This window comes from Lichenostomus cassidix, chromosome 4A (assembly GCF_008360975.1).
Source record: "Lichenostomus cassidix isolate B80296 chromosome 4A, HeHo_3.0, whole genome shotgun sequence".
Taxonomy (NCBI): Eukaryota; Metazoa; Chordata; class Aves; order Passeriformes; family Meliphagidae; genus Lichenostomus; species Lichenostomus cassidix.
Window position 1 is genome coordinate 2,510,979 of NC_139485.1, and position 22,624 is coordinate 2,533,602.

Genomic DNA, 22,624 nt, shown 5'->3' on the forward strand with positions numbered 1-22,624 from the left:
GTCAGTTATTTTATAAGCATTATAAACTGGGAGACTTCATATAAGCTCCAAACCATAATCTGGAACCAAAAATCACCTCACTGACAATGTTTTCATATGGAAGAACGAAATATTTGTTCAGAGAATTTAAAGTTTGTAAAAATTAAGAGAAGCTCTGACCAATTCCTAAAGGAATCATTTTCAGCATCATTAAAAATTCACAGGAATGCCACAGTTTGCTACTTTAAAGCCAATTTTGTTGTTTTTAAAACTCATTTGTGTTATCTTCTAACTATCAAAATGTATAGAACAAACCAGGAAGAGCAGGAAAATTTACTTTGGTAATAAGGCTGGACAAAGCACAAAGTAGCTTCCTAAATGTGTTCCTGCACTCAGGTGTTTGCATGCCCATTTTCACACACTCTCAGATGATAAACACAATTTAAAAAATCTAAATATTCTCCTTTGTGCAGGCACCACGTTACGTCCCAAGTAACTGTGCTGCATGCAGCAACATTTACAAGTGAATACTCTCAGTTTGTGGCAATTTCAATTTCTCTAACCCTTAAAACACCCTCTCAGTTCATTCACTTGCAAGTAGAAAGTTGCTAAAAAAAAAATAATTCCAAAGTAGAGCTTATTTTTACTCTGTGCTCATTACTCAAGTCAGAGCTACCCAGAGACTTAACCAACACAATTTTTTATCTGATTAGCTCTTATAATTCATCTATTGGCCACTGTAGGTCAGGACAACTAACTTCCTTACCCTGAGGCTCTTCATCTATTCCATCCTCTTCCCACTGCTCCTCATTTGTCAGCAGAGGATTCCGAGCTTCACTCAAGGCTCTCATTGGGAAGAAATGTCCATCGCCCTGGCTGCATGGAAAAAGGCAGAGAGGGACACTGCAAAACCAAGTGACTCCAAACGATGACAATTTCTGTACATTTTTGCTGCAAACAAAGTTTGTGTTGCCTGAGTTTGCCATGTTTACTTAAAATCATCTTGAAGCTTTGTAAAGTGCCATGTTTGTTTTTCATTTTGGTTCTCAATTACTTCAAGCTCTCTCTGGAGAACAAAAGTTGAAACTTGTAGCCAGAAATTAAGTAACTTTTAGTAGAAGGTAAATGTGCTCATTTGACCAAGTCAGTTGAATACAGACAAAAAACCCTGGAAAAATTAACTTGTGGACAGCTAGAAGTGAGGGGGGAAATAAAATATTCATTGCTTCATTTATGAAAAAGGAGCAATTAATAGGTATAAATGTTATCAATTTATTCCACAGACTCTTCAGGACAGAAATCACACTTCTGTGTTTGATTGACACCCAATAGAAAATGGCCCCAACTCCTACTGAAAGACAGAAAAAAACACTTTCCTGTGACCTAAACCTGTACACAAAATGGGAAAAACTGTAATTATATCAGCTTTTAGCACTGACTTGATTATTACTTACCTAGAGGCGATAGGCAGCAACCAGAGCTTTTTTTCTTCTCCAAACACTTGCTGGAGATTCTTCACAAAGCCAAGATTGAACCCATTTTTGTCTGGGCCATTTTGGAACACCGGAGCTGAGAAAGCCTCTGCACACAGATGCAATTTCAGTGGGGGAAAAAAAAAAGGAAAATCAATGTCAAACACTCTGAAACAGGATTGTGCATCTTGCAGCCATCTAAAGACATGATTTAACAGATTCTATAGACACAGCACTACAAAATTTCAAAATAATAGTTTTTTCCATTTTGCAAAGCCTGTGAAGACTTTTCAACTGAAGGCAGGAATTTGGTCGTGCAACTGAACCTACAGAACAGTCAAACCAACCCACAATGGATTGTTTCATCCAGAGAACAGAGTTAAAAGATCTTTCTGTGAGACTTGTTGAAATTCAGAGCATAAAATTTTCTAGGTAAAAAAACTGCAGAATGAAGTAGGTTGGTCTTCAATGCATATCCCAGAAGTGGTACTGGAGATTTAAATCAACTCATTCATTAATGTTATAATGAACAAGCATTAGAGACAAACAAATGCAAATAAACTCAGGGTAACAGTGAGCCATAAAATTAAGAAAAGAGAGGGGAGGAGAACCTTGAGTGCCTTAGGAACAATTTGATTTCCCTTCTCAGCTGCTGCACAGGCCTGATGTTCTGGGATAGATGAGCTTCAGTGCCCCATGAAATGACTTTTGAAGTAAATAACTTGATAAAATCAGAATATTTTCTCACTCTTGATAGTGTCTGTTTTGTTAAAAAACTTTATCCAAAAAGCTTTGAAAGTTGAATGTTTATCTGAGGAAAGGTGAAGAAACTACTTGGCAAAATTATACTGTTTTAGATGATAATTTCTTTGGTTTTATAGCCAGAATTACTTTGGCTATCAGTAAACAAGGACACTGATTCCCAATCTCACTAAGCTGGTTTGGGATTCACCCCAGCACAGGAGCTTAACAAACCACTTTTCCTAAAAAGCTGCACTCATTTCACAGCAAATGTAGTTTTACATACGCATAACATTTTTATAATTGGACTTCTACACTTCAAGGCTCTGGTTTCCCTAACAAAGCTTTTATCACACCAGCTAAGGAATGCAGCTCATTTGAAGTGACAGATTTTTGCAGCTTGTACCAAGCTCTTAAATCTTCCTCCCCTCATAAACCAGCAGGAATGTACAGAAATAGAACAAATGCCTTTTTAATTTTTTGTCTTTTACTTCTTACAGCAACTTTGGTGTGTCTCACTAGAAGGAGACAGACACAAGAGCCTTACCTAGAGTGGATCTGTTTCTGCTGACAAGCCAGCAGTGGTAGCCAAACAGAAACATGAGGCTTACAAAGAACATGATTGCCACTAAGAGAAGGAAAAGGATGTGAAATTTGGAACGTCCATTGGTCAGCTCACCCTGGAAAGAAAAGCAACACAGGACAAGTGATAGGAACAAATTAAGATGGAAATTTTTTATACTTATAGAAAATAAATATAATTTCTAAAACTCCTATTGGGAGTTCTCAAGCTTATATAGACAAAAGTCAATCTTACTATAAAAAGCAAGAGACAAAGAAATGAATGTGGTTCATTTCCCCTCCTGTATCACAGCACAAAGAGTGGGGGTGTTACTAACTCCTTGTATGGCTCAGAGGCACCACCACAGCTTCCCAGGTGGGCAGGAGAGGAGGAACAGGCTGTGCCCACGGGAAAGAAGCAGGCAGGGGCTCTTCAAGCCCTCTTTAAGTTCTGCTGAGTTTCCTGTGCAAACATTAAAATTCTGCACCTTGTTCCAGGTAAGCCCAGAGAACCTGACCTCTGCAGTTATTGGGGAGCATTAGAACTGAGCACAGAGGGGTTGGGAAAGTTTAAAAGCCTAGTGGGGCTTTCCAAGCAGAAGAAAGACTCCTTTCCTTCTACAGCAAAAGAGCCAAGTGGCAGAGGTGGCCAGCAGCGCACACAGGCAGGTGCTAGGGACCTCCAGGGCTGTGCCTTGCTGGGTGTGGGGACAATTAATGCACAGCAAAGGTAAGTGACTTAAACACAAACATAGAGTTCTGCAGCAGAGGGGATGGAAACTAGAGGACAAGGGCCAGTCTCTTACTGGAGCTGTCTGCTGGCCTGCTTGCATACCAACAATCATCAATCACTAAATAAAAGCCTCCTTTGGTTCAGTCTATTTTCAAATGGAGAAAGGAGGACTATGGGAGTTAGAAAATGAACAAGGACTTTAGACCCATTTTTTGCTTTTCAGTAATCATACAGATCAATGCCAAACTTTCCAAGAGACACCCATGCTAACACAAGAACAGGGAAATGATAAACCCTTTCTCCCACAAGCTAATCTACAGGCTGAAACTCCTGAAGTCTACTTCTTGCTTTGTGCATTTTGGATGTATAACAGGAGGTGCACTCCCAAAGGGCCCAGGGAAACACCTCCCAGGAAAATGCAGCCCCTCCACTGACTGACAGCAACAAAGCATGGAGAGTCACTAAACCCCACGAGACTGGCAGGAGATGAAAAAGGAACTGGAGTTCATGACTTACTGTCCAATACTTAATGAAATACTTGAAGACTGTTGCAGCAATATACAAGCAATACAACAGAGAATAGGCTAAGAACAGTAGAAAGAATTTGTAGTTAGAAAATCCAATGCAGTTATTCACCCTGGAGGACAAAAGCAAAGTTGAAATCAGGATTTGTGCAGCACACAGTGGTTGTAACACAATGAGCACGACCAGTTTTGGGGGGATTTTAAAGGCCTGCATCACACAACAGAATTTGCCAATAAGCAGCTCCCCTCAGTGGCCAAAAGGGAGCAGAACTGAAGGCTCTGCTTTTCACTCCAGCCCTTCCTGTGGGCCAAGGAGAACACAGTTCAGACTCAATTTTGGAATTGTTTGAAGGTTGGTACCACAGGTAAATGGGTCACAGAGGCAGGAGCTCGTTCCTCCTGTCTGGGTCTTGTCTGCCAAGGGAGTCACATCTGGGAGTTCTGTGCTACTTTATTGCTCTGCAAACCTCAGCAGACTCCTCACCACTGCCTGTTTGTTTGCCTACAGCCCAATTAAGCCCACATTTGGCTAGAATTCTCCATGCACAGGACAGCTCTAAAAAGGAACAAGGGGATGTACAGAGAAACCATACTGGGCATTTGTGTCAGAAGTCAGGTTTGGAAAATCCTCTACAGTTTTGATTACCAGGGAGGTTCAGGTAGGGAAATGTTTGTGTTGCTTCTGATTTCTTAAATCTTCCTTTTTTTTTTTTTTAAAAAAAAAAAGGAAGAGTTTAAGAAATGTAGTGACAGCAATTCTCAAAAAGTGCAAAGCTCAATTCATCCATGCAGCTTTCTGCACAGACTGTCTCTGACCAGCATCAGTTCAGAAACAATCCAGGTGCAAATGTTGTTATTGAAAGCATCCCCAAATGCAGCTGAAATGCTGAGAGAGCCCAAAGGCAAGGCTAAGCTGGAGATTCTTTCAAATTTGAATAATAGTTAATGAGTGAATTAGCAATTAGGGTTTAAATTTTATCAATATAATAGCATTTTTTACACATGGGTTATGGAACAAACATGAATGATTAGTTCAAATATCAAACATTTCAGAAACTTCAAAGTGCAACTATTTTATAATTTCCCAAACTAAAGAGATGGATGGCCTAAAATGTGAGAGGCATACAGACATGAGAGGCATACAGAAATATATGTAAGTAGCCTTTCCTTTCAGAAAACCACAAACCAGTATCTAGGACATACCATGGACAGTGATGATCCATTTTTAGCACACACCTGCAAAAGGACAAAAAGGAAAAATGCAAGATTTTTAATTGGTAGTTCATTACCAGCTGCAGATCAAGAGCAAGAACTTTGATTTTTGTGAGATTTCTACATGATAAAAACTCAAAATGCCACTGTCTCTAAGTTTTTTAAAGTAGATATAATTTTAAGATGGAACATCTATTAGTGTTTGAAGACCAACTGATGTCCTTGGTTCCTGTGCAGATAAAAAGACATGAAAATGATTTCTGCCCTAGAGCACTGCTGGCTGCAGCTGGAGCAGAGGCCCTGGGGTGCCTTCTTGTGTAAAAAGCTATGTGAAGGAGCAGCCCACGCCCAGAACCTTGTGGTGATTGTTTGCACTTGAGTGAAGGACAGCCCAGAACTTACATGGCACAGACAGAGCAATGGTGACAACGATCAGGTTTGATCAGCTGGCATCTGTCACAGAACCGAATCCCTGCAATCAGAGACAAATTAACACCAAATAACGGAAAAGTGCTCCTTTTAAAATATGTTAGCTGATATTGTGCTCATTTCCTGACTATTTTTTTCCTTTCCTCTATCACTTCAGCAGCTGTGACTGTGTTTGCAGCTGGTTTTTGCTGCCAGGTCACCATCAGGTAACCAACAACCATAATTCTGCTGGAGACCTGCAGATGGGAGAACAATCCTCCCTGAAAGCATAGAATCATGGAATGGTTTGGGCTGGAAAGGAGGACCTTAAAAATCATCTCATTCCAACCCCCTGCCAAGGGCAAGGACACCTTCCACTGTCCCAGGTTGCTCCAAGCCCTGTCCAGCCTGGCCTTGGACACTGCCAGGGATCCAGGGGCAGCCACAGTTTCCCTGGGCACCCTGTGCCAGGGCCTGCCCATCCTCACAGGGAGGAATTTCTTCCTAACATCTAACCTAAATCTACTCTAAACCATGCAGCCAGCTCAGAAGTGACAACCTAAAACTGCTTCCACATTTACACAGACCACCTACACTTCACTTTGATAATTCTATTCCAGTTCTCTACCTCATAATTCTCTGGCTTGCCTGACAGAGCAGGTCAGAACCTCCAATATGAACACAGATTTCTTTAAGCTGTGAAGGGAGTGCGGCAGGCATTTAATCACTGAACACAGTCCAGAACACTAGTCACAGAAGTATGTCCTGCATCTCTAAGCCAGACTCAATTTTAAGTAAAAATTATGATAGATTTGGTTATTGTATTGCTAAACACAGACAGCACATGGGAGCTTTTCAACTGTAAATCCAAAGAGTAACATCCTGCTTCTCAAAGGCAGCACCTGACAGTACACTGAATGGGAGTGCAAAAAAACCGCTTTTTTTGTTTTGTCTGAGAGCAAAGGCATTCAAATCCTTTTCACAGCAGTTAGAGGGTGCCTGCAGCAGCACTGGGAATGCTGTTGGCCAGCAGGATCCCCTGAGTGCCAGCCTGTGCCACCTGAGTGTGTGTGGGTGGCTTTGGGGCCACGAGCTCCCTGCTGAGCTGAGCTGACCTCCATTGCCTGTCCTGGTGTACACCGGCAGCTTCCTGGCGATCTCGGCGAGGATCTGCCTCTGCACCTCAGGCCTCTCCTCGTTCTCATAGCGCTCCTGGTCAGCGTAGGACATGTGGAACTGCAAGCAGAGGCCATGAGAGGAACAGTCACCCATGGACAGCAGGGAGAACATTGCAAATACAGGCAAGCTGGGAAACATTTGTACCTCCCACTCCTGCTCCTGAGATTAATCAAGTGGGAAAATGTGGTTGTTAAGAAGACAAAGGGAGATGGTTGAGTGCTGGACAGGCAGAATACTGAGAGACACATCAATAAGGAATGAAATAGTGAAATTAAGGCTCATAAAACAACTTACTAGAATTACTCCTATTGCTGCCTCAGATGAGTGCCATTACTCACCTTTATAACACTTTCAGCACCTCTCTAGGGAGCAAGAACCTGTCTCCAGCCACAGTTTTATATTTTTAAAACTGGGATTAGTTGTTATTTATAAATTTACATTCTTGTAATCAGGATCACATCAAGGCTATGTATATTTGGAGTGCCACACCAATACTGACCTCATTCTGTTGCTTCAAACATAGTGTTTTATTGGGATTTCATAGAGGGAAAACAAAATGGAAAAAAAAAATTAAATCTATCAATCCAAGCAACATGACAAAGTAAATATTTGGTAGAAAATAATTAAAACACATATGCCTCTCACTTTCCTCTCCAGATCAACTAGACTTGAGTTGAGTTCTCTAACATCTCTGTTTTGTTGTGCAAAGAATGAAAAGCATTTGGTTTCTTACCTTTTTGCCTGGCTGTATCGGGAGAGTGAAAACAGACTTCCAATATGTCCACACAAAGAGCACAAAGAGAATATGGAATATTACAAGATAGGCCACTAAAAACAAAACAAGAAAAGAAAAAAACAAACAGAGCAATGACTTCTTAAGCAAAGGTTTCATCCATGATTCAAATTTTTCACAACAATGTCAAAAAAAAGGAACGGAAAAAACAGATGTCCACCCAGTACCATCCATTATTATAGTCCAGATAAACTTTATGGCTCAGGGTCAGCAGCAACCCAGAGCTCAGGGGTGACCAATCTCAGAGCCTCCCCTGCTCCACCTGATCTCATTCCGTGGCTCAGAAAGATGCAGCTGTAAGAGAATTGTCCCACAGGGCAGGTGACAACCCTGTGTCACTGAGAATGACAGGATTCCTGTCTCTTCCCCACATGCCAGGCACAGGCCCAGCAGAACTGACAGGTGCTGAACAGTGTAAAGGTTCATTTTGCAATACTCCAGCACCTCCCAGTTTTGGGGTTCAGTTGCTCCTAAATGCAGAGAGTGCACTGCCCACTCCTGCACCACGTTCTTCTTGTGAGAGCAGAGAGAAATAACATGAGCTTTACAGCACCAGAAAAAGCCAAACCTCTTATTAAACATCTTTTACATTTGCCATGGTTGATACAATAAAACAAATCAGGAAAACTTCCCTCAAATTGAGCAAAATAGGTCTTGTGATTACTGAGGAAGGACTGTAAACCACCAGACTCAACATTATACCATGAAACCAGCATGTATCAGAGCAGTGTTATTTCATCATGCAAACCTTATTCCAGAGCCTTTGGGTATTAGCAGGCATTCCATGGACAGGGAGCCAAAGGAACTGTCCTTCAGCTCCACAAACTATTTGCCATTCAACTCACTAAGACATTATCAAACAGTTACAAGATGGTTTTATTTAAACACATCATTTAATTGCAATAACCATCTCATTTCCCCCCATCTCATTTAAGCTTCAAATTCTAGAATGTAAGATTAAAATAACTACTTGGAAAGAGAAATCTGAAATCCAAACACTTCTTAACTGTGTCAAAACACTTCTTTTCCTGTGTGAAAATTGGTAAAAAAGGCCAAATGCATCAGTGAAACTTTCTAATGAGATGGCAAATGATGGGATACATCTCACAAGGATGTGATGGACTGTGGGAAGGAGCTGTGAATCACAGCTAAGTCATTCTCATGCTCCAAGCTGGTTGGAGATGTTATCCTTACTCTACATGCAGGTGGAGCTCAGCCATTTTTAATTAATATGTAAGGAGATAAATCTTGCAACAGGTTTAATTTTGTTGCTCAAGCAACACAGCGGCATGTTAGAGGAAGCTGACCTGGAGATGCACTAACAGATTAGGGAACTAATAACTTTCTTCTGCTGAGTTGTCATTAACATTCTGCTTTCTGTAGTTTCTCTGTAGCAATTTCAAACATTTGAACTGTTCTATAGAGGAAAGAGACTTTACTAGATGCAGCAAACTGGAGGATCTTTAAATGTCAGCTAGCACTGTTCTTCATGGAACAACTTACATTACACCTACTTATATCTTTCATAACCCCAAAATAAAGTCACCAAGAGAACACCTGGATTAGCCAAAAGCATCCAAAGCACCTCCAGGAAAGAAGGGGAAGAATATTAAAATAGTCACTGACTCCTTATTCTTAGAACACGACTGTGGCCTCCACCAACGCACCAGCCTAGAGTGTCACTGAGCAATCCTGCTGTGTTATGACTCAGGATCTGCTGGTGGGCACCAGAACTGAGAGAAAAAACTTATCAAAAATAGCTTTCACTGCAAGATCAAATGGAACAGTGAAAAAAACCAGGTGGGCTGCAGATGGGAACTAGTATTTTCTGTTGGGCTGGTAAAATCAGCTCTGGAAATGTGAAAGGGAAAGGGAGGTGTGTGGGTGTGCAGAGACACACACAGCTTTTCCTGAAAGAGTCACAGGGATCAAAGCCTTTCCATGTTCTGCCCATCCTGTGACTAAACAGGGCATTTCCCAATGCACCCAGGAGGTGCAGCATGCTGGGTACCTCAGGAGGGTGCAATTACAGGAAGGAAACTCTGAAAGAGGATGTACCTTTAAAAATTGACAGCAAATAATTCTGGTATTTCAGCCAGAACATTTGTGAATATTTTTACACACGGAGTGAGTGTCAAATAATAAATTATCACACGTACCTTTCTCCACAGGATTGCTCACAGTCACTGGAAAAGAAAAGAAACATGTGTCCACAGAGCAAACTGGAATCCCAGAGAAGTTTGTGACAAAAAACATTTCTCTGTGAAACACAGCCATTTTAGGAAAAACTGTTCAAATTCAAAAGGCAAAGAGAGAACCCACAGTTCAGCACCAAATCAAAAGCATCCGTAACAACTCTTCTTCACTCACGCACACACCCACAGCAAGATGTTCACTAACTGTTACTTATGCTGTATTTTCCCTGCTGATAAAATATATTTGGTATATTTTGCATTAGAAATATGACAAAACCAATCCTCTGGTGCCAGTGGTGTGACAAGATCACCAGGGCTCCTCTAACCCCTGTCCAAGCTGTGTCTCTGTGCATTTACCACATGCTTGCAGCTGCTCTCTGCTGGTCTCTAGGTGGTCTTGACCCTCCAGTGTAAGCACTGTCTGCAGTGAAAGCAATTCTGCATCAGCATAATAAAAAATTACCAATTTCTCAGCTTTGGCCTAGTCACCAACTGCAATGACTCCATTGTTTTCACACTTCCTACCAGCAGAAATTTTACAACCCCTTCTTACTTCACCATAATGAGAGAACAGTCCCTAACAGAATCCCTTTGAACAACCAGCAAAAGGAACATTGTTCAATGTCTGCTTGTAGCAACTATTTGAAAATCCATCCGTTATTTCAAAAGCCAGCATCCAAGTTTAACAGAAGAGACAAGGGCAGCTTTCTTTAACTGAAAACAGAGACTTCTGTGATATTTTGACAGAACATTGGTTGAAAGACAGAGCTCTGTGACACACAGCAATGTAGATGAAAAAAGAAACTGAATCTTCACTACGTCTCTGCCCACTCAATTTCAGGTAAACAAGACTGTTAGGAAACCTTTAGTTTTTCCTTTGGTTTGCTGCCAATCAAGCTACGATGAGCTTTTCACAAATATTGCCTGACTCCCTCCTGATCCCACCTGCAGCAGGGCCTTGCTACGGATTTTACTTGAGAAAAGAGCATAAACACAGATTATATAAACGGTTCTATGGCAGGATCATTGTTGTCACTGTGGCAGCAACCACCAGCCAAACAAGAAATGAAGCTTCCTCCCGTGACTCACTGGCCACCCCAGTCACTGAGGGTTCAAACCCAGCATCAGGAGATGCCTCCCAGACATCACCCCCACAGCACAACTGAAGATGCAAACCAAGATTCCAGACAAAGCATTCACTATTTACATGCTCACAGCAGCTGAGAAGAGGCAGCCAGCACAGCAAGCCTTGCTGTGTTAGAAACGTGGAGAGAGTTACTGTTTGCAACTAACAGCACAGGCCAACAGTTCATGCTCAAATCCTGAAATAATTTAGTCATTTCAACTTCTGCATAAACTCCTCCACACACAAATAAAAGAGCTGAGAGAGAAATGGGCCAAGAAAATTGGTGGGTGTGGGCAAATGAATGATTTTAAACTGTGATTCCAGGCAGTGAGCTGAGCTCCTATCAGCTGAAATCCAAACCTCCCAAATCTCCCAAACCCAATCCAAACCTCACTCAGATCACCTGAGTCTTCTCTAACAGCTGCACCCAGACCTGGGATCAGCCCATGTTCAGTATTACTGAATTTGCACAGAACATTTCAAAAGACTGACAGCATTTCAGGAAAATACTCCACATTTTTTGTCACATGTTCTAATGACAGTTACATGCACCTCGGAGATATTCTCTGTGAATTTTTGAACGAAACAGCCCACAGTCTCAGAGATGGCATAAATGTGATGAAGTGTTTGGGGGCTTTGCCAAGCTGCTGATTAAAACAGACCCAAGAAGCTGCATTTCATTGTAGTTCCCATCAAGAGAAAACAAGAGATCTCCCTGCACGAACCCGAACCAACACCTGATTTACGTTTGCTGTACAGCACCAGAAGGCAGCTCCTGTCTCAGGAACATCTCAAACTATCCTTTCTGGAATCTTTGGCTTCCTTTATCTGCCTTACTCTGTCCTGAGGAGTCACATCTCCTCCTCACCATTTCACCAGTCCAAGCTGCCAGCTTTTCTCTCCACCAGCCCCAGCAATCCTTTCTTCTAGTAACATACTAAACTAGAATAACAAACAAAAGAAAGTTTGCAACTTACTATGCAGTTAAATTGCTACATTAAATATACAATTACTAGCCAGCATAAAACTTCCTATTCTAAAGCATAGTGCTTTCCCTGCTACTGTAACAACTCGACGCCTGAGTGTGATTTCATGTAACTTGTTTCTATTTCAGAATACAAGGCAAAGCCATTGCACGGCAGGGCACAGACTGCCGTTCGCCACTGTTCAGCTCATCAATCGCATCTGGACGTTATCAAATCACAACACCACCGGGTGTCACAGTGGGATCACCCTCCCGACCCTGTCAAACGGCACCTCCCTGCTGCCAGCGACACACAGCAAGGGCTCATGGCTAACAAACAGCACCCGGGCAGCCAGCCGGGGCACACACCCTGAGCACAGCAGGGCAGCACGCCCAGGTCCCCTCATCAATCCGGCACGGGCTCGACTCGCAATGCCAGGTTTCTCCTGGGCAGATCCCTGCGGGATGGAGCCCCGCGCTGCCCGGGGCGGGCTGGGGGCCGGGCTGCGCTTTAACCGGGGCACGGCAGGGGAGAACGACAGCAAGGGGAGGTGGGGAGGAGGGGAACAGGCGGAGGAAGAGGGGAAGAGCAGGAGCAGAGGGGAATGGCCCGAAGCCCCCGGCCCGCAGCCCCGCGGGGCCCCGGCGGAGCTGAGGCGCGGCCCGTGGCGGGCGGGCCCCGCGGGGCTCGGGCGGGCGCTCACCGAGGCAGAGCTCGCAGACGTATCCGTAGTAGGACCAGAGCAGGAGCAGCGCGATGAGCAGCACGGGCAGCCAGGCGAAGGCGCGGCGGCAGCAGCGCAGCCCCCGCCACAGCGCCATCCCGCCGCCCTCGGCGCCGCGCATCGGCGCGCGACTGCGCGGGCTGGGCCGGGGCCGGCGCGCTCGGCGCTCGGCTGAGCGGCCTGCGCGCAGCGGCGCCCCCTGTCGGGGAGGCAGGGAGGTGCCGCTCCGGGCGGTGCGTGTCCAGCGGAGCTCCACACGCTGTCCCTCACACACCGCCCCGCTCCGGGCTCCGCGCTGCCCGCCGGGCAGGGAGGCGGTGCTGCCCTCCGCTCAGCCCGGCGTGTGCAGCTCTGCGCTCCGCACACAGCCGGAGCTGCCGCGGGGATGCAGGGGCTGGAGCGCCTCTGAGAGGCTGGGCTGAGGGAGGAGAGGATCAGTAATCGATATCCAAAGGGAGCTGTCAGAGCAGGGCCCGGGCTCTGCTCCGGGGCACCCAGCGATGGCGCCAGAGCAACAGGCACGCACTGATCCGAGGAAATGTCACCTGCACAGGAGGCAGAACTGCCCTCGCAGTGCCCAAGCCCTGAGCAGATTGTCCAGAGAGGCTGTGGAGCCTCCTCCCTGGGGATATTCCAGAGCTGTCTGGGCACAGCCCTGTGCCATGAGCTCTGGGATGGCCCTGCCTGAGCAGGGAGGAGAGAACACATGGACCCGCTGTGGTCCCTCCCGGCCTGACCCATCCTGGTTCTGTCATCTTGGAGCACTGTCCTGTCCTCTGCTCTGGCAGCTTGGCACTGCTCTCCAATTCCCTGAGCACACACCTAGGAGTATGTAAATATATATATGTATACACACACAAACACACACACACACAAGTGAATATACGTGTAACATTCACTCATTCCTATGGGATATCCATGGGAGGATCAGACTGCAGACAGCCCGTGGAACAAAAGGAGTGCTCTCTACAACATGGCATTTAAAGAATAAGAAAGAAAACAACACTGCCCCCCTCCACTGCCCCAGACTGCTCCACAACCCCCTCAGAGTTCTGTAGGAATCTTCTCACTCCCATTCTCAGTGATTTGAGTTACAGCTCCAGGTAATTAACTCCACTCTGTCATGTCTGGTAAAGAAATGAGTTCTCTCATCAAGAGAACAGATAATCTGCCAGAACGTTCTTCTGACAAACCCCTGGTGTAATTTGTGACAATTTCTGGTCACCTCTTTGTTCAGGAAGTTTTTTCACCTCAGAATTTGTTCTAAAACTTCCCATGCTGGGATCACACTCAGATCTGTGCTGCTTCTACCAGCTCTTTTCTCAGTTGTGGTAAATGGCACCACATTTGCCATTCTCCTGCCCAGATCCACAAATTTAGAATCACCCATAAATCCTCAGACCACACCTGTAATTCCATATTTAATTCTCTCAATATTTTAAGATGGAGATGATGTACAACCTCTGGTCTTCTAAAAATATTTGCTCTGAGGCAACAGCTCTCTTAACCTCTTCTCCACCCAGCTCAGCCTGTACAGTCACTATTCTCCTCTTCCCCAGGTTACTAATTTTTTTCTTTAATATAGAACCTGAACTTTTTGGCACTTGTTTTAATTTTCTGTGGGTGGTAGAGCTTAACCAAGACTTTGGGTACTCCCTGCTGTAGCAAAAGTGCTTTGCAGATATGATAATATATGTTGGCCTGAGCTGCATGTAACCCTAAATAAGAAATATATCCACATATGTAAGAAAAGCCTCCTTCTAGGCTATTCAGGGAGGGATTCAGGACAAATACACTGAGGGAGAGGAAGATGTGAATGCTCCCTTGCTTTCCCTCCTTCCCCCACTGCGTAAGTGCTGAGAAGGAACATTTTACAACCAATAACATTTAAAAATCACTCTTGTGAGTTAAATCACTACCTGAAGCAACTCAGAGAATCTCCTTTCCTGAGATGGGTGGGATGAACAGCAGATCCATGGGATATTTTTCCTGCATGTAAAGCAGGAAGGCACCTTCCCAAGAGACAGCAAAGGAACATGGTAAAAGTGAGCAGACCTTGTCAGATAAAGCCTCTGCAAATGAAGTTCAGACCTTTTCTTTTGTTCAACGGCCAGTTTTCCTATGTGCTCTAAGGTTCACATGGATTATCTTCAAAATTCTATTCTTTCATGGGCTTCCAGGGGAGACTTAGTTATATAAACATGAGCTCATCTGAGGTAAAAGATTCCCAAATACAGCTCTTTCAAACAAAAACAAGCAGGTGACCTTGAAAGCTTGTGATTCTTAGGATTTATTTTTTGCACTTATGGTTCAACTGGTAGCTCCCCATGTGAGATATGGCGTGAGATATAAGTGGGATAAGACACCTCATGCCCTATTCAGAAATTAACACTGTAGGTGTTATTAAAAATAAATATTAAATCTAAATTTGACCTTCAGCCAATTGTACAAAGAAAGTCCTGAGTGTGCAGCCTCACTGGGCTCCACAGCAACTACAATTGCAAGGAAGATGTGGGATTACCCTAAATAACATCCCTGTCTTTAAATTTAACCCTAATCATGAGCAGTTTCCTGCTCAGATACATCTAATACAACTTTAAACAAAGAGTCAGACTTCTACAGGGTTCAGGAAGCTGTGAGGACATCCACAGTGTAACTGCACTGTTCAAAACTACACACACAGACTGCAGACAAACCCAAGTACCAGAAGCTTCAGGGTAATTTAAATAAGGCTCATCATCACTGGTTCTTCTCACAAAACAAACTTTTGGGTGCTTAAAGAAGGGAAGATGGTGGTGACTCACCAGTGGTAGAGACACTCTGGGCATCAGGGAACACATCATGACCAAGAGCTGCAGTCTGAAGAGCAGAGCAAGGCTGCCACCAGCTAAGATGGCTGAGTCATTGGTCCAAAAACAGCTAAAACAAATCAGGAAACAGTATAAATCAGGAAACAAATGCCAGTTTTTACAACAGTTTATCTATTGCAGAAAACCCCACACGCACCAATTTCACTGAGATGCTCTTTCCTGTGAGAAAATGCTTTAAAAAAATTACTTGTGGTAGAAAATGCTCAGTTATCTTGCCCTGTAAAAAAAAAAAGCCACAACAGGAAAATGAAGTTGTTCTTTCTAGTCTTGAATGTGAAACTGTGCCTGGATTACTGTCTGAATTTCGAAATTATATTCTAATCCAGAAAACCAAAGTTGCACAAGTTACTTCCCCACTGTTCATTTCCAAATCTTGCTTGAGCTTGTGGCACATGAGCCCTGGGGGTGTGGGGAAAGTCAGCTACAACCCCTGCAAACTGCAGGGAGTCAAACCTTGGGCAGAGCCAACTTTTCAAACTACTCTGAAGCCAGTGCATGGAAAATAAAGGTGTGACCTAATTGTCAGACATATTTATATCTGGGTAGGTTACACGTGGTTTTCTTATCAGTGACAGAGATCCAAGAAGATTTGATAATCCGTGAGCTAAAATGGGAACCAAACCCAACCCTGACTGGCTCCTGAGCTCCTGCTGAGCTAAAAAAGCTTGTGAGCCTCAAGGCTGGCCCATTTTTGTCCTTTATTGTAGGAAAACACTGCAAGCCTCCCTATCGCAATCCTATCTGGGACTATCACACACTGTACTTGTAGGTGAGGAGATAAATCTAATCTAAAATGCTAAATGGAATCATATCAGATTTGGGCTTTCTATCAAAAGTGCTCTACCCCAGCTCGTGCAGAGGAGTCAGGCAAAGCTTTCCCAGAACATGCAGTGGTATTGGTACTGACCTATGAGCAAGTTGGATTTTTGTGCATTAAGAACTCTCCATTATGTGGGATAAGCTGCCACATTTACACATTAACACCTTCCCAGAAACCCCAGGAAAAGCTCTTTTTTGTTATTTCAGCAGGACTTTGCAGCTCTGTACTGGAACTCCTGCATTTCACAGGAGTTTGTGCACACATGCAATGGTCCTACCATTCCTTTATCCACGTAACCTGTGGATATTACCTTGCAGTGGAGAAAGTAAATTAATGAAACTGCTCAAACATATTGATATAAACCAGCAGAGCTCTAATGAAGCAGGTAGAGCTGTGTTTGAACACACACTTTTAAGATTTCTCTTCAGCTCTCAGAAAAAATTAGATTTTGACAATTATATTCCCATTAATATGAAACCCAAAGTGGATTGACTTTTGCCCTGCAGGTTTTCCAGCTTGTTTTGTCCCACCCAGCAGTAGCAGCCCTGCCAAGCTGCACACGGGGTGTTGTTGCTCTTAGTCATCACCTGCATCTGCTCACTCAGATTTCTCATTTGTCCCATCCCCCACTGGAACATTCCATCCTAATTTAACGTGGAAATACAGGCAGGATATATGGAGTGTACAACAGGGTCTGACAGCACAGATTGCAATTAAAGCTGTTTAAAATAGCACAGAACTGTTAATTGCCACCGAGCAAAAATTGGCCATTTGCAGCAGAATTGGTCTCATTATTACAAGTACAGCCACTTGTTTGTGAGGATTTAGGAATGTACAGGGAGTGAGTGTTGGCACCATTAGAGGGTGCTGGAGTCCACACAATCCCAATCCACGTCCAGCTCCATCCAGCTCCAGAGCTGCTCATTCTCTCCAGGGACAGGAGAGGCTCAGTGCTGGTAATGACAGAGAGAAAATCTGGGGATGAAAAACCATAACCTTGTTTTGTCACTTGCATGAGCCTTGCCCAAATATCGATTGAGATATTTCTCCACAACTGCTGTCTTCACAGACTCCACAAAGATTCACATCTGATCAAATGGGCATAGATTGAGGTTAAATGTGCCATGAAATACCATAAACATGACATTTCCTATTTCCTGAATTCTTCATTTTGCACCCTAAATAACATCCTTCTGATAAGACAGTTGATATTTATCTTTTCGTATCTTTTAAAGGCAAAACATTAGCACAAATATCATTCTACAGACCTACAGTAAACCTGTATTACTAATCCCTCCTCTTGTCCTGCAATTATCAAGTGAATCCTGAATTTTTCTCACAGACATTTGCTATTTGACATTGGATTAACGACAGTAATTGGCACTAACTGACTCTACTGACCTAATAGAGGGGTCTTTTCCCCTTGCCTCTGTGTGAAAAAGAGGGCCTTCCTCACAGAGTGCTCTCAAAGAAGGAGAGATGTGGAGAGAAAGCCTACATCCGGGGAGATTCCTCTGTGATGTCTTAAACCTCTGTCTTTTCAGCCAAAGGAGTCCTTGTCCCATGGGGCTCCCTCAAGGGAAGGGATGGGATGGATCCCTGGGACAAACCCTGGGTTGCTACAGTGGTTAAAACAATCTTAGATTTTAGGTAGAAAAAGACCTTTGAGATTGTTGAGTCTCAGCAGTCCCAGGTGAATGTGTGCTGCAGTTCCTGTGGGGCTACACCCTGCTCTGTCCCTGAAATGTTTGTGCACACAAAATCCCAGGAGGGAAACACAAAGGGAAGAAAACACTGCTTTCCAGTGGCTGAAATCAGTGCAGTTCTCCAAACCAAATCAGGAACATTTCCCGAGTGCCAGGGTGACCTCAGCAGCCCAGAGCCCTGCTGCAAACCCTGCATCTGCTCAGGAGCATCCCAGGGCTAAGGGATCCCGCAGGATCCTGGCTGGTACCCAACCGCAATTCTGCCCTTTGACACACGGACAAAAGTGGGAACAGTGCTTGATGGAATAAATATGATAGAAATATGGTCTTTTTGACCCAGTTCTTCCATGGTTCCATTTCTTACACTTCTGTGAGCACCGCAGCAGGATACCTACGATCTGGTTTCTGAAATAGCTGCTTTCTATAATTAGTTTTTTTAAATCTGTGTCTTTTTCAAACACTCTCTGGTATCCTTTTCCCCTCATGCTACTGAGATTTGAAAGCAGATAAACACACTTCCAGCCAATTCATTATTTCCTTATCTTCTAAAACAACATACTGTGGAGCTTGTAGTCCTCTGACTGTGGTGAAGCTTCAGCAAAACTGTTTTTTAAATTTAAGTCTATGCCATCTTTCAAGAATTAGAGGTACACAGTTATGTGACTTCCTAGAGTGATGCTTTAAGCCATAAAAATAAATATGAAGGCTCAGAGATACAGAGAAGAAAATGACATTTTTGTTACCTCACTAGGTTTTTGTAAATGGATTTTTTTTTCTGCAAATCCTGGTTTTCTTTGTACCTGGTGGCCGCAATTTTGGAGTTGAACAGCAGTGCTGAGTGCAGCCAGGCAGCATATGCCACGTGTAATTTTTTAATTTCCTGGTAGCAGCAATTCTTACAGGCTCAATAGCAGGTTTGTTTATTTTTTGTTCTTCATCAGCCCTTTTATTAACATTGTTAGATCTCCTGAGTGCACCTGGTTGGGCAGTGACTGAGCATAATGGCATCTTTGCCCTGGGCTCTTGGAGACAGTGCATATGGATGGGGAAGGCAGCAGATAATATGGATGCAAATTTCAAATTACTGGTTTTATCCCCCAGGCACTGGGGGAGGAAAAATCTCAAGGAAACGGGGAGAACAATGTGGCTTTGAGTTCCTACTCAAGGTAAAGACTTGAAAACACTATTCATGGTCCTTGCAGAGTTTTCCTTTTTTCCAAAATAGAGGAACACCAATGTATTTCAGTGAGGTGAAGCTGCACCCTGTGGGTAAAAGCTCAGTCCCCAGAGCACCACAGAACTGTGTTTAGCAGGCAGAGCCTGAAGAAGAGCCTGCATCAGGATCAGGATCAGGATACCAGAAATCCAACAGGATGGTCTTGCTGATGAGCCCCTGCTAATGAACCCTGGCACAGAACTCCCTCGTTTGGACTCATCAGGGTGAGGAGAAGTCATCCTTAATGAACCAAGGGAGGCATTTTCTGCATTTGACTCAAGTTCTCTTGCCTGCAGAACCACTCATATGGAAAAAGCAACTGTCTTTTTATATTTATGTAATTTGGCCTTATCTTACTGGCGTTTTCTCTTTTCTTTAAAGGGTTTCTCACTGAGAAAGCCCTACATGCCCCACGGGACTGATCTGGTGTGACTCCAGCTGTTCACTGGTCTTCAGCCTCTGAAAGTAAAACACAAACTGAACCTTCTGAGCTGATTTTTCAGGTTTTGCACTTCCTAAGGCACAGTGTCCCCTGGAGCAGCAGTGTCCATTCCTTCAGCACTATGATAAACACCAGTGCTGCAGAAATCTGTCAAATATACTGCTATTCCTCCACTGCCATGAAAGAAAAATGAGCTTCATTTTTAGGCATTTTATCAATCAATGCCATCATTACTGACAATGGATTTTCTTACTCCTTTTTTCAGTAATTCATACTCATCTCCTGGAGGATGCTCCAGTCTCATTTACATCTAATGCTTCTTCCAATATTCAGAACCTGTTTCAGTCTGGTAATCGGTTTGAAGAGAGAATTAATTAAATTGGATTGCTAGAATGAATTCCACAATACCCTGGGAAGTCTGATATTTGTAATCAACTATAGAACTGTTGCTAGGACACTGGAATTGTTGATTTTTTGGAAAAAAGATCTATTAAAATATTTGCCTGTCTAAAGCTATGAATCCAAGTTATGCAAAAGTTTAGCTGGTCCTGTGAACAATTCTTTAGTGCTTTCATACATAATATATTAACTCTTGACTCAGAAAACATATGGAAAAGCCCATAAGAATCTACTACTGCATGTCTGAGATATATTCCTAAAGAGAAACACATTATAACTGATAAATTGTTAATTCCATGACCTTTTTCCTCTGTTACCCTATCAGAGAGGCAAGGATGCACAGAAGACAACACCTATTAAGAATGTTAGATTTAGTTTGTACATCTGAGAGTAACACATCACCCCCCAGAGCATAAAATATAAAGGATTTGGTGATGAAGCTTGTACCACCTTTACCAGAACAATGCACCCTCATTTTAGCAGGTTCTTTTTCTCAGTTTCCTACCTGTGGCCCCATGGAAAACAATGAATAGTTCTACTCCCTCTCCAGAGCTCAACTTCAATTACTTTCAGAAAGTCTTCTCATCCTTAATTGTCATTTATCCAAGTTATAATTATTTAATCCTTTAATCTCTTGTCAATCACGACAATCTTCTCCCCTGTTTTTCTTTTCACAGTGTTCAACCACCCCAGCAGTGACAGACTCCAGTATGATTGTGGTGCACACAGGGAATCATTTCCTAGTGGGAATCATCTCAGGATGTGTCCCAACTGTCCTTAGCAGACTCTGCATTGCTCTGTTCATAGTATTCTAATGGATGAACTGTTAACTTTACTACGTTCTAGAGATAACATCCATTTTCTTCATTATTATTTTGCCTTCAGTTCCAATGCATTTCCTTTGCTTTCACTGTCTTTGAAGATAGAGACTTTGGGGTAGAGAAGCTGGGGGTATAGAGAAATCCACAACTGATGCAGTGTAACTAAAGCAATCAGAAGAAAAGATCACATTATCCACATGGCATTAGTTCCAAACTTATTTTTAGCTGTCAGAAAGTTGGTGAAAATCTGGTAGCACAGAAAGTGATTCCCAAACCCACTATTTAATTCTTCACCTCTGTTTCTCCATCACATTTGTCCCTCTTGCTATTCCATTAATCAGGTACCAAAGAAGATTTGGTGAGTATTGTGTTGTTCAAATTGTTCTCTATTCCTAGCACACTGTTTCTCTCTTCTGACCTGGCATGGGATCTGTCTTAGCTTCAGCCCTGAGTAACAGCAAATTCTATTCACTGGGATACAGCTGAGTCTATCAGCGATGAATGTTTTGTTCTCATTGTTATGAATCTCCAATAAATCCATTTCATATAAAACTAGGACACTCTCAAATACCTGACATTGTCACTTTTAGTCTTCAATGCACAAAAAGATATAATAATAGTGCAGTGATTGCTGCTGGTTAAACCCACCTTTGACAGCCCACATCCCTTTTCTCTTGCCTTACACAAGCCTCCAACTCTTCTAAACTGTGACTGCAAGGGATCTGATGGGTGTTGGGAATTATAGCTGATGACCCTGAGAAAAATGCAATTTATTGTCAATTGTCCATTCTAATCTGTGGGAAAAACAAAATACTTTCCTTGAAATGCTGTGTGAAAAAAACAAGTTTTGGCCCCAAACGTTCGGAACATAATATAACCACTGGATTCGCTCTTCCCTCGCAATGCCGATGAGCCCCCAGAGTGCTCATAAATATTGGCAGACCAAAGGAGGCAGGGTTTTGCCAGCTTTTTTCCTGCTCAATTGTAGTTAGTGTTTTTAACATAGCGATACATAACAACGCCCTTAATGCTGTTCCTTGGAACCTCGGCCTGAAATTCTGTTTCAACTCACTGAGGTCCTGGGACGTGAAGATCAGCTGGAGATATTGCTGCCAGAAAATAGTTAATGCATGTGCTGGTAGACCCCAGGAAAGGGGGGGCTCTGCATTTCAAACAGCTGCTCTTCAACTGGAGCAGGAAGAAAAAAAAGAGGTTTTGCTCTTTCCAGCTTTATTCACTTTTGTTCCACATACATCAGTGAGATTTGCATTTAAATGTAGGGTTCAAGGTATCCTAGTTCTAAAATTCCTATAAAACCAGTTTTTATGTCTGTACCAAGCTCTGTTCACGCTGAAATGTGCATGGAAGAAAGCAGCTAACACACACTGTAGACATACCCTCCTAAGGCTTCACAGGAAGCTTTGCTTTCAATAATTAATTCATGGCCAGTTCATTATCACGTTAAAACCTAAAATGTCATTTCAGCTCAACTGATTTTTACCCCATTATCTGGACACTTTCCAGATTAACAATCAGGTTATTTAAAGAGAAGTCTTGGGAGTGAAGAAATGAGATGGGAGTGGGGAATACATAATTTATTTTATCCCCATGGTTATTTAGTCACAACTTCCTCCTCAACCTCGGATCTCCTTCCCAGCCAGTCTTCCTTGTCAAGTCTGCTCCTGGCATTTGTAGCATTTGTTTGCTTCCTTACAGTTTCTGCTAGGACACCACACCT

General features: G+C 43.2%; 1 protein-coding gene across 3 annotated transcripts in view; it reads right to left on the reverse strand.

Annotated features, from left to right (window-relative positions):
* The window catches only part of ZDHHC15 (zDHHC palmitoyltransferase 15), a 122,734-nt gene that overhangs the window by 8,059 nt on the left and 92,051 nt on the right, over positions 1 to 22,624 (reverse strand). For 2 of the 3 annotated variants that reach the window (XM_085060057.1, XM_085060058.1), the window contains exons 3-11: positions 9,762 to 9,788; positions 7,543 to 7,637; positions 6,746 to 6,866; positions 5,625 to 5,694; positions 5,214 to 5,246; positions 4,003 to 4,123; positions 2,740 to 2,872; positions 1,434 to 1,560; positions 746 to 855 (exon numbers count right to left, since the gene is read on the reverse strand). In XM_085060057.1, the coding sequence (XP_084916183.1) occupies positions 746 to 855; positions 1,434 to 1,560; positions 2,740 to 2,872; positions 4,003 to 4,123; positions 5,214 to 5,246; positions 5,625 to 5,694; positions 6,746 to 6,866; positions 7,543 to 7,637; positions 9,762 to 9,788 (837 nt within the window). Of the gene's footprint in view, positions 1 to 745; positions 856 to 1,433; positions 1,561 to 2,739; positions 2,873 to 4,002; positions 4,124 to 5,213; positions 5,247 to 5,624; positions 5,695 to 6,745; positions 6,867 to 7,542; positions 7,638 to 9,761; positions 9,789 to 12,591; positions 12,737 to 22,624 lie in introns of those variants that run through there. The other variant, XM_085060056.1, reaches the window with a different exon arrangement.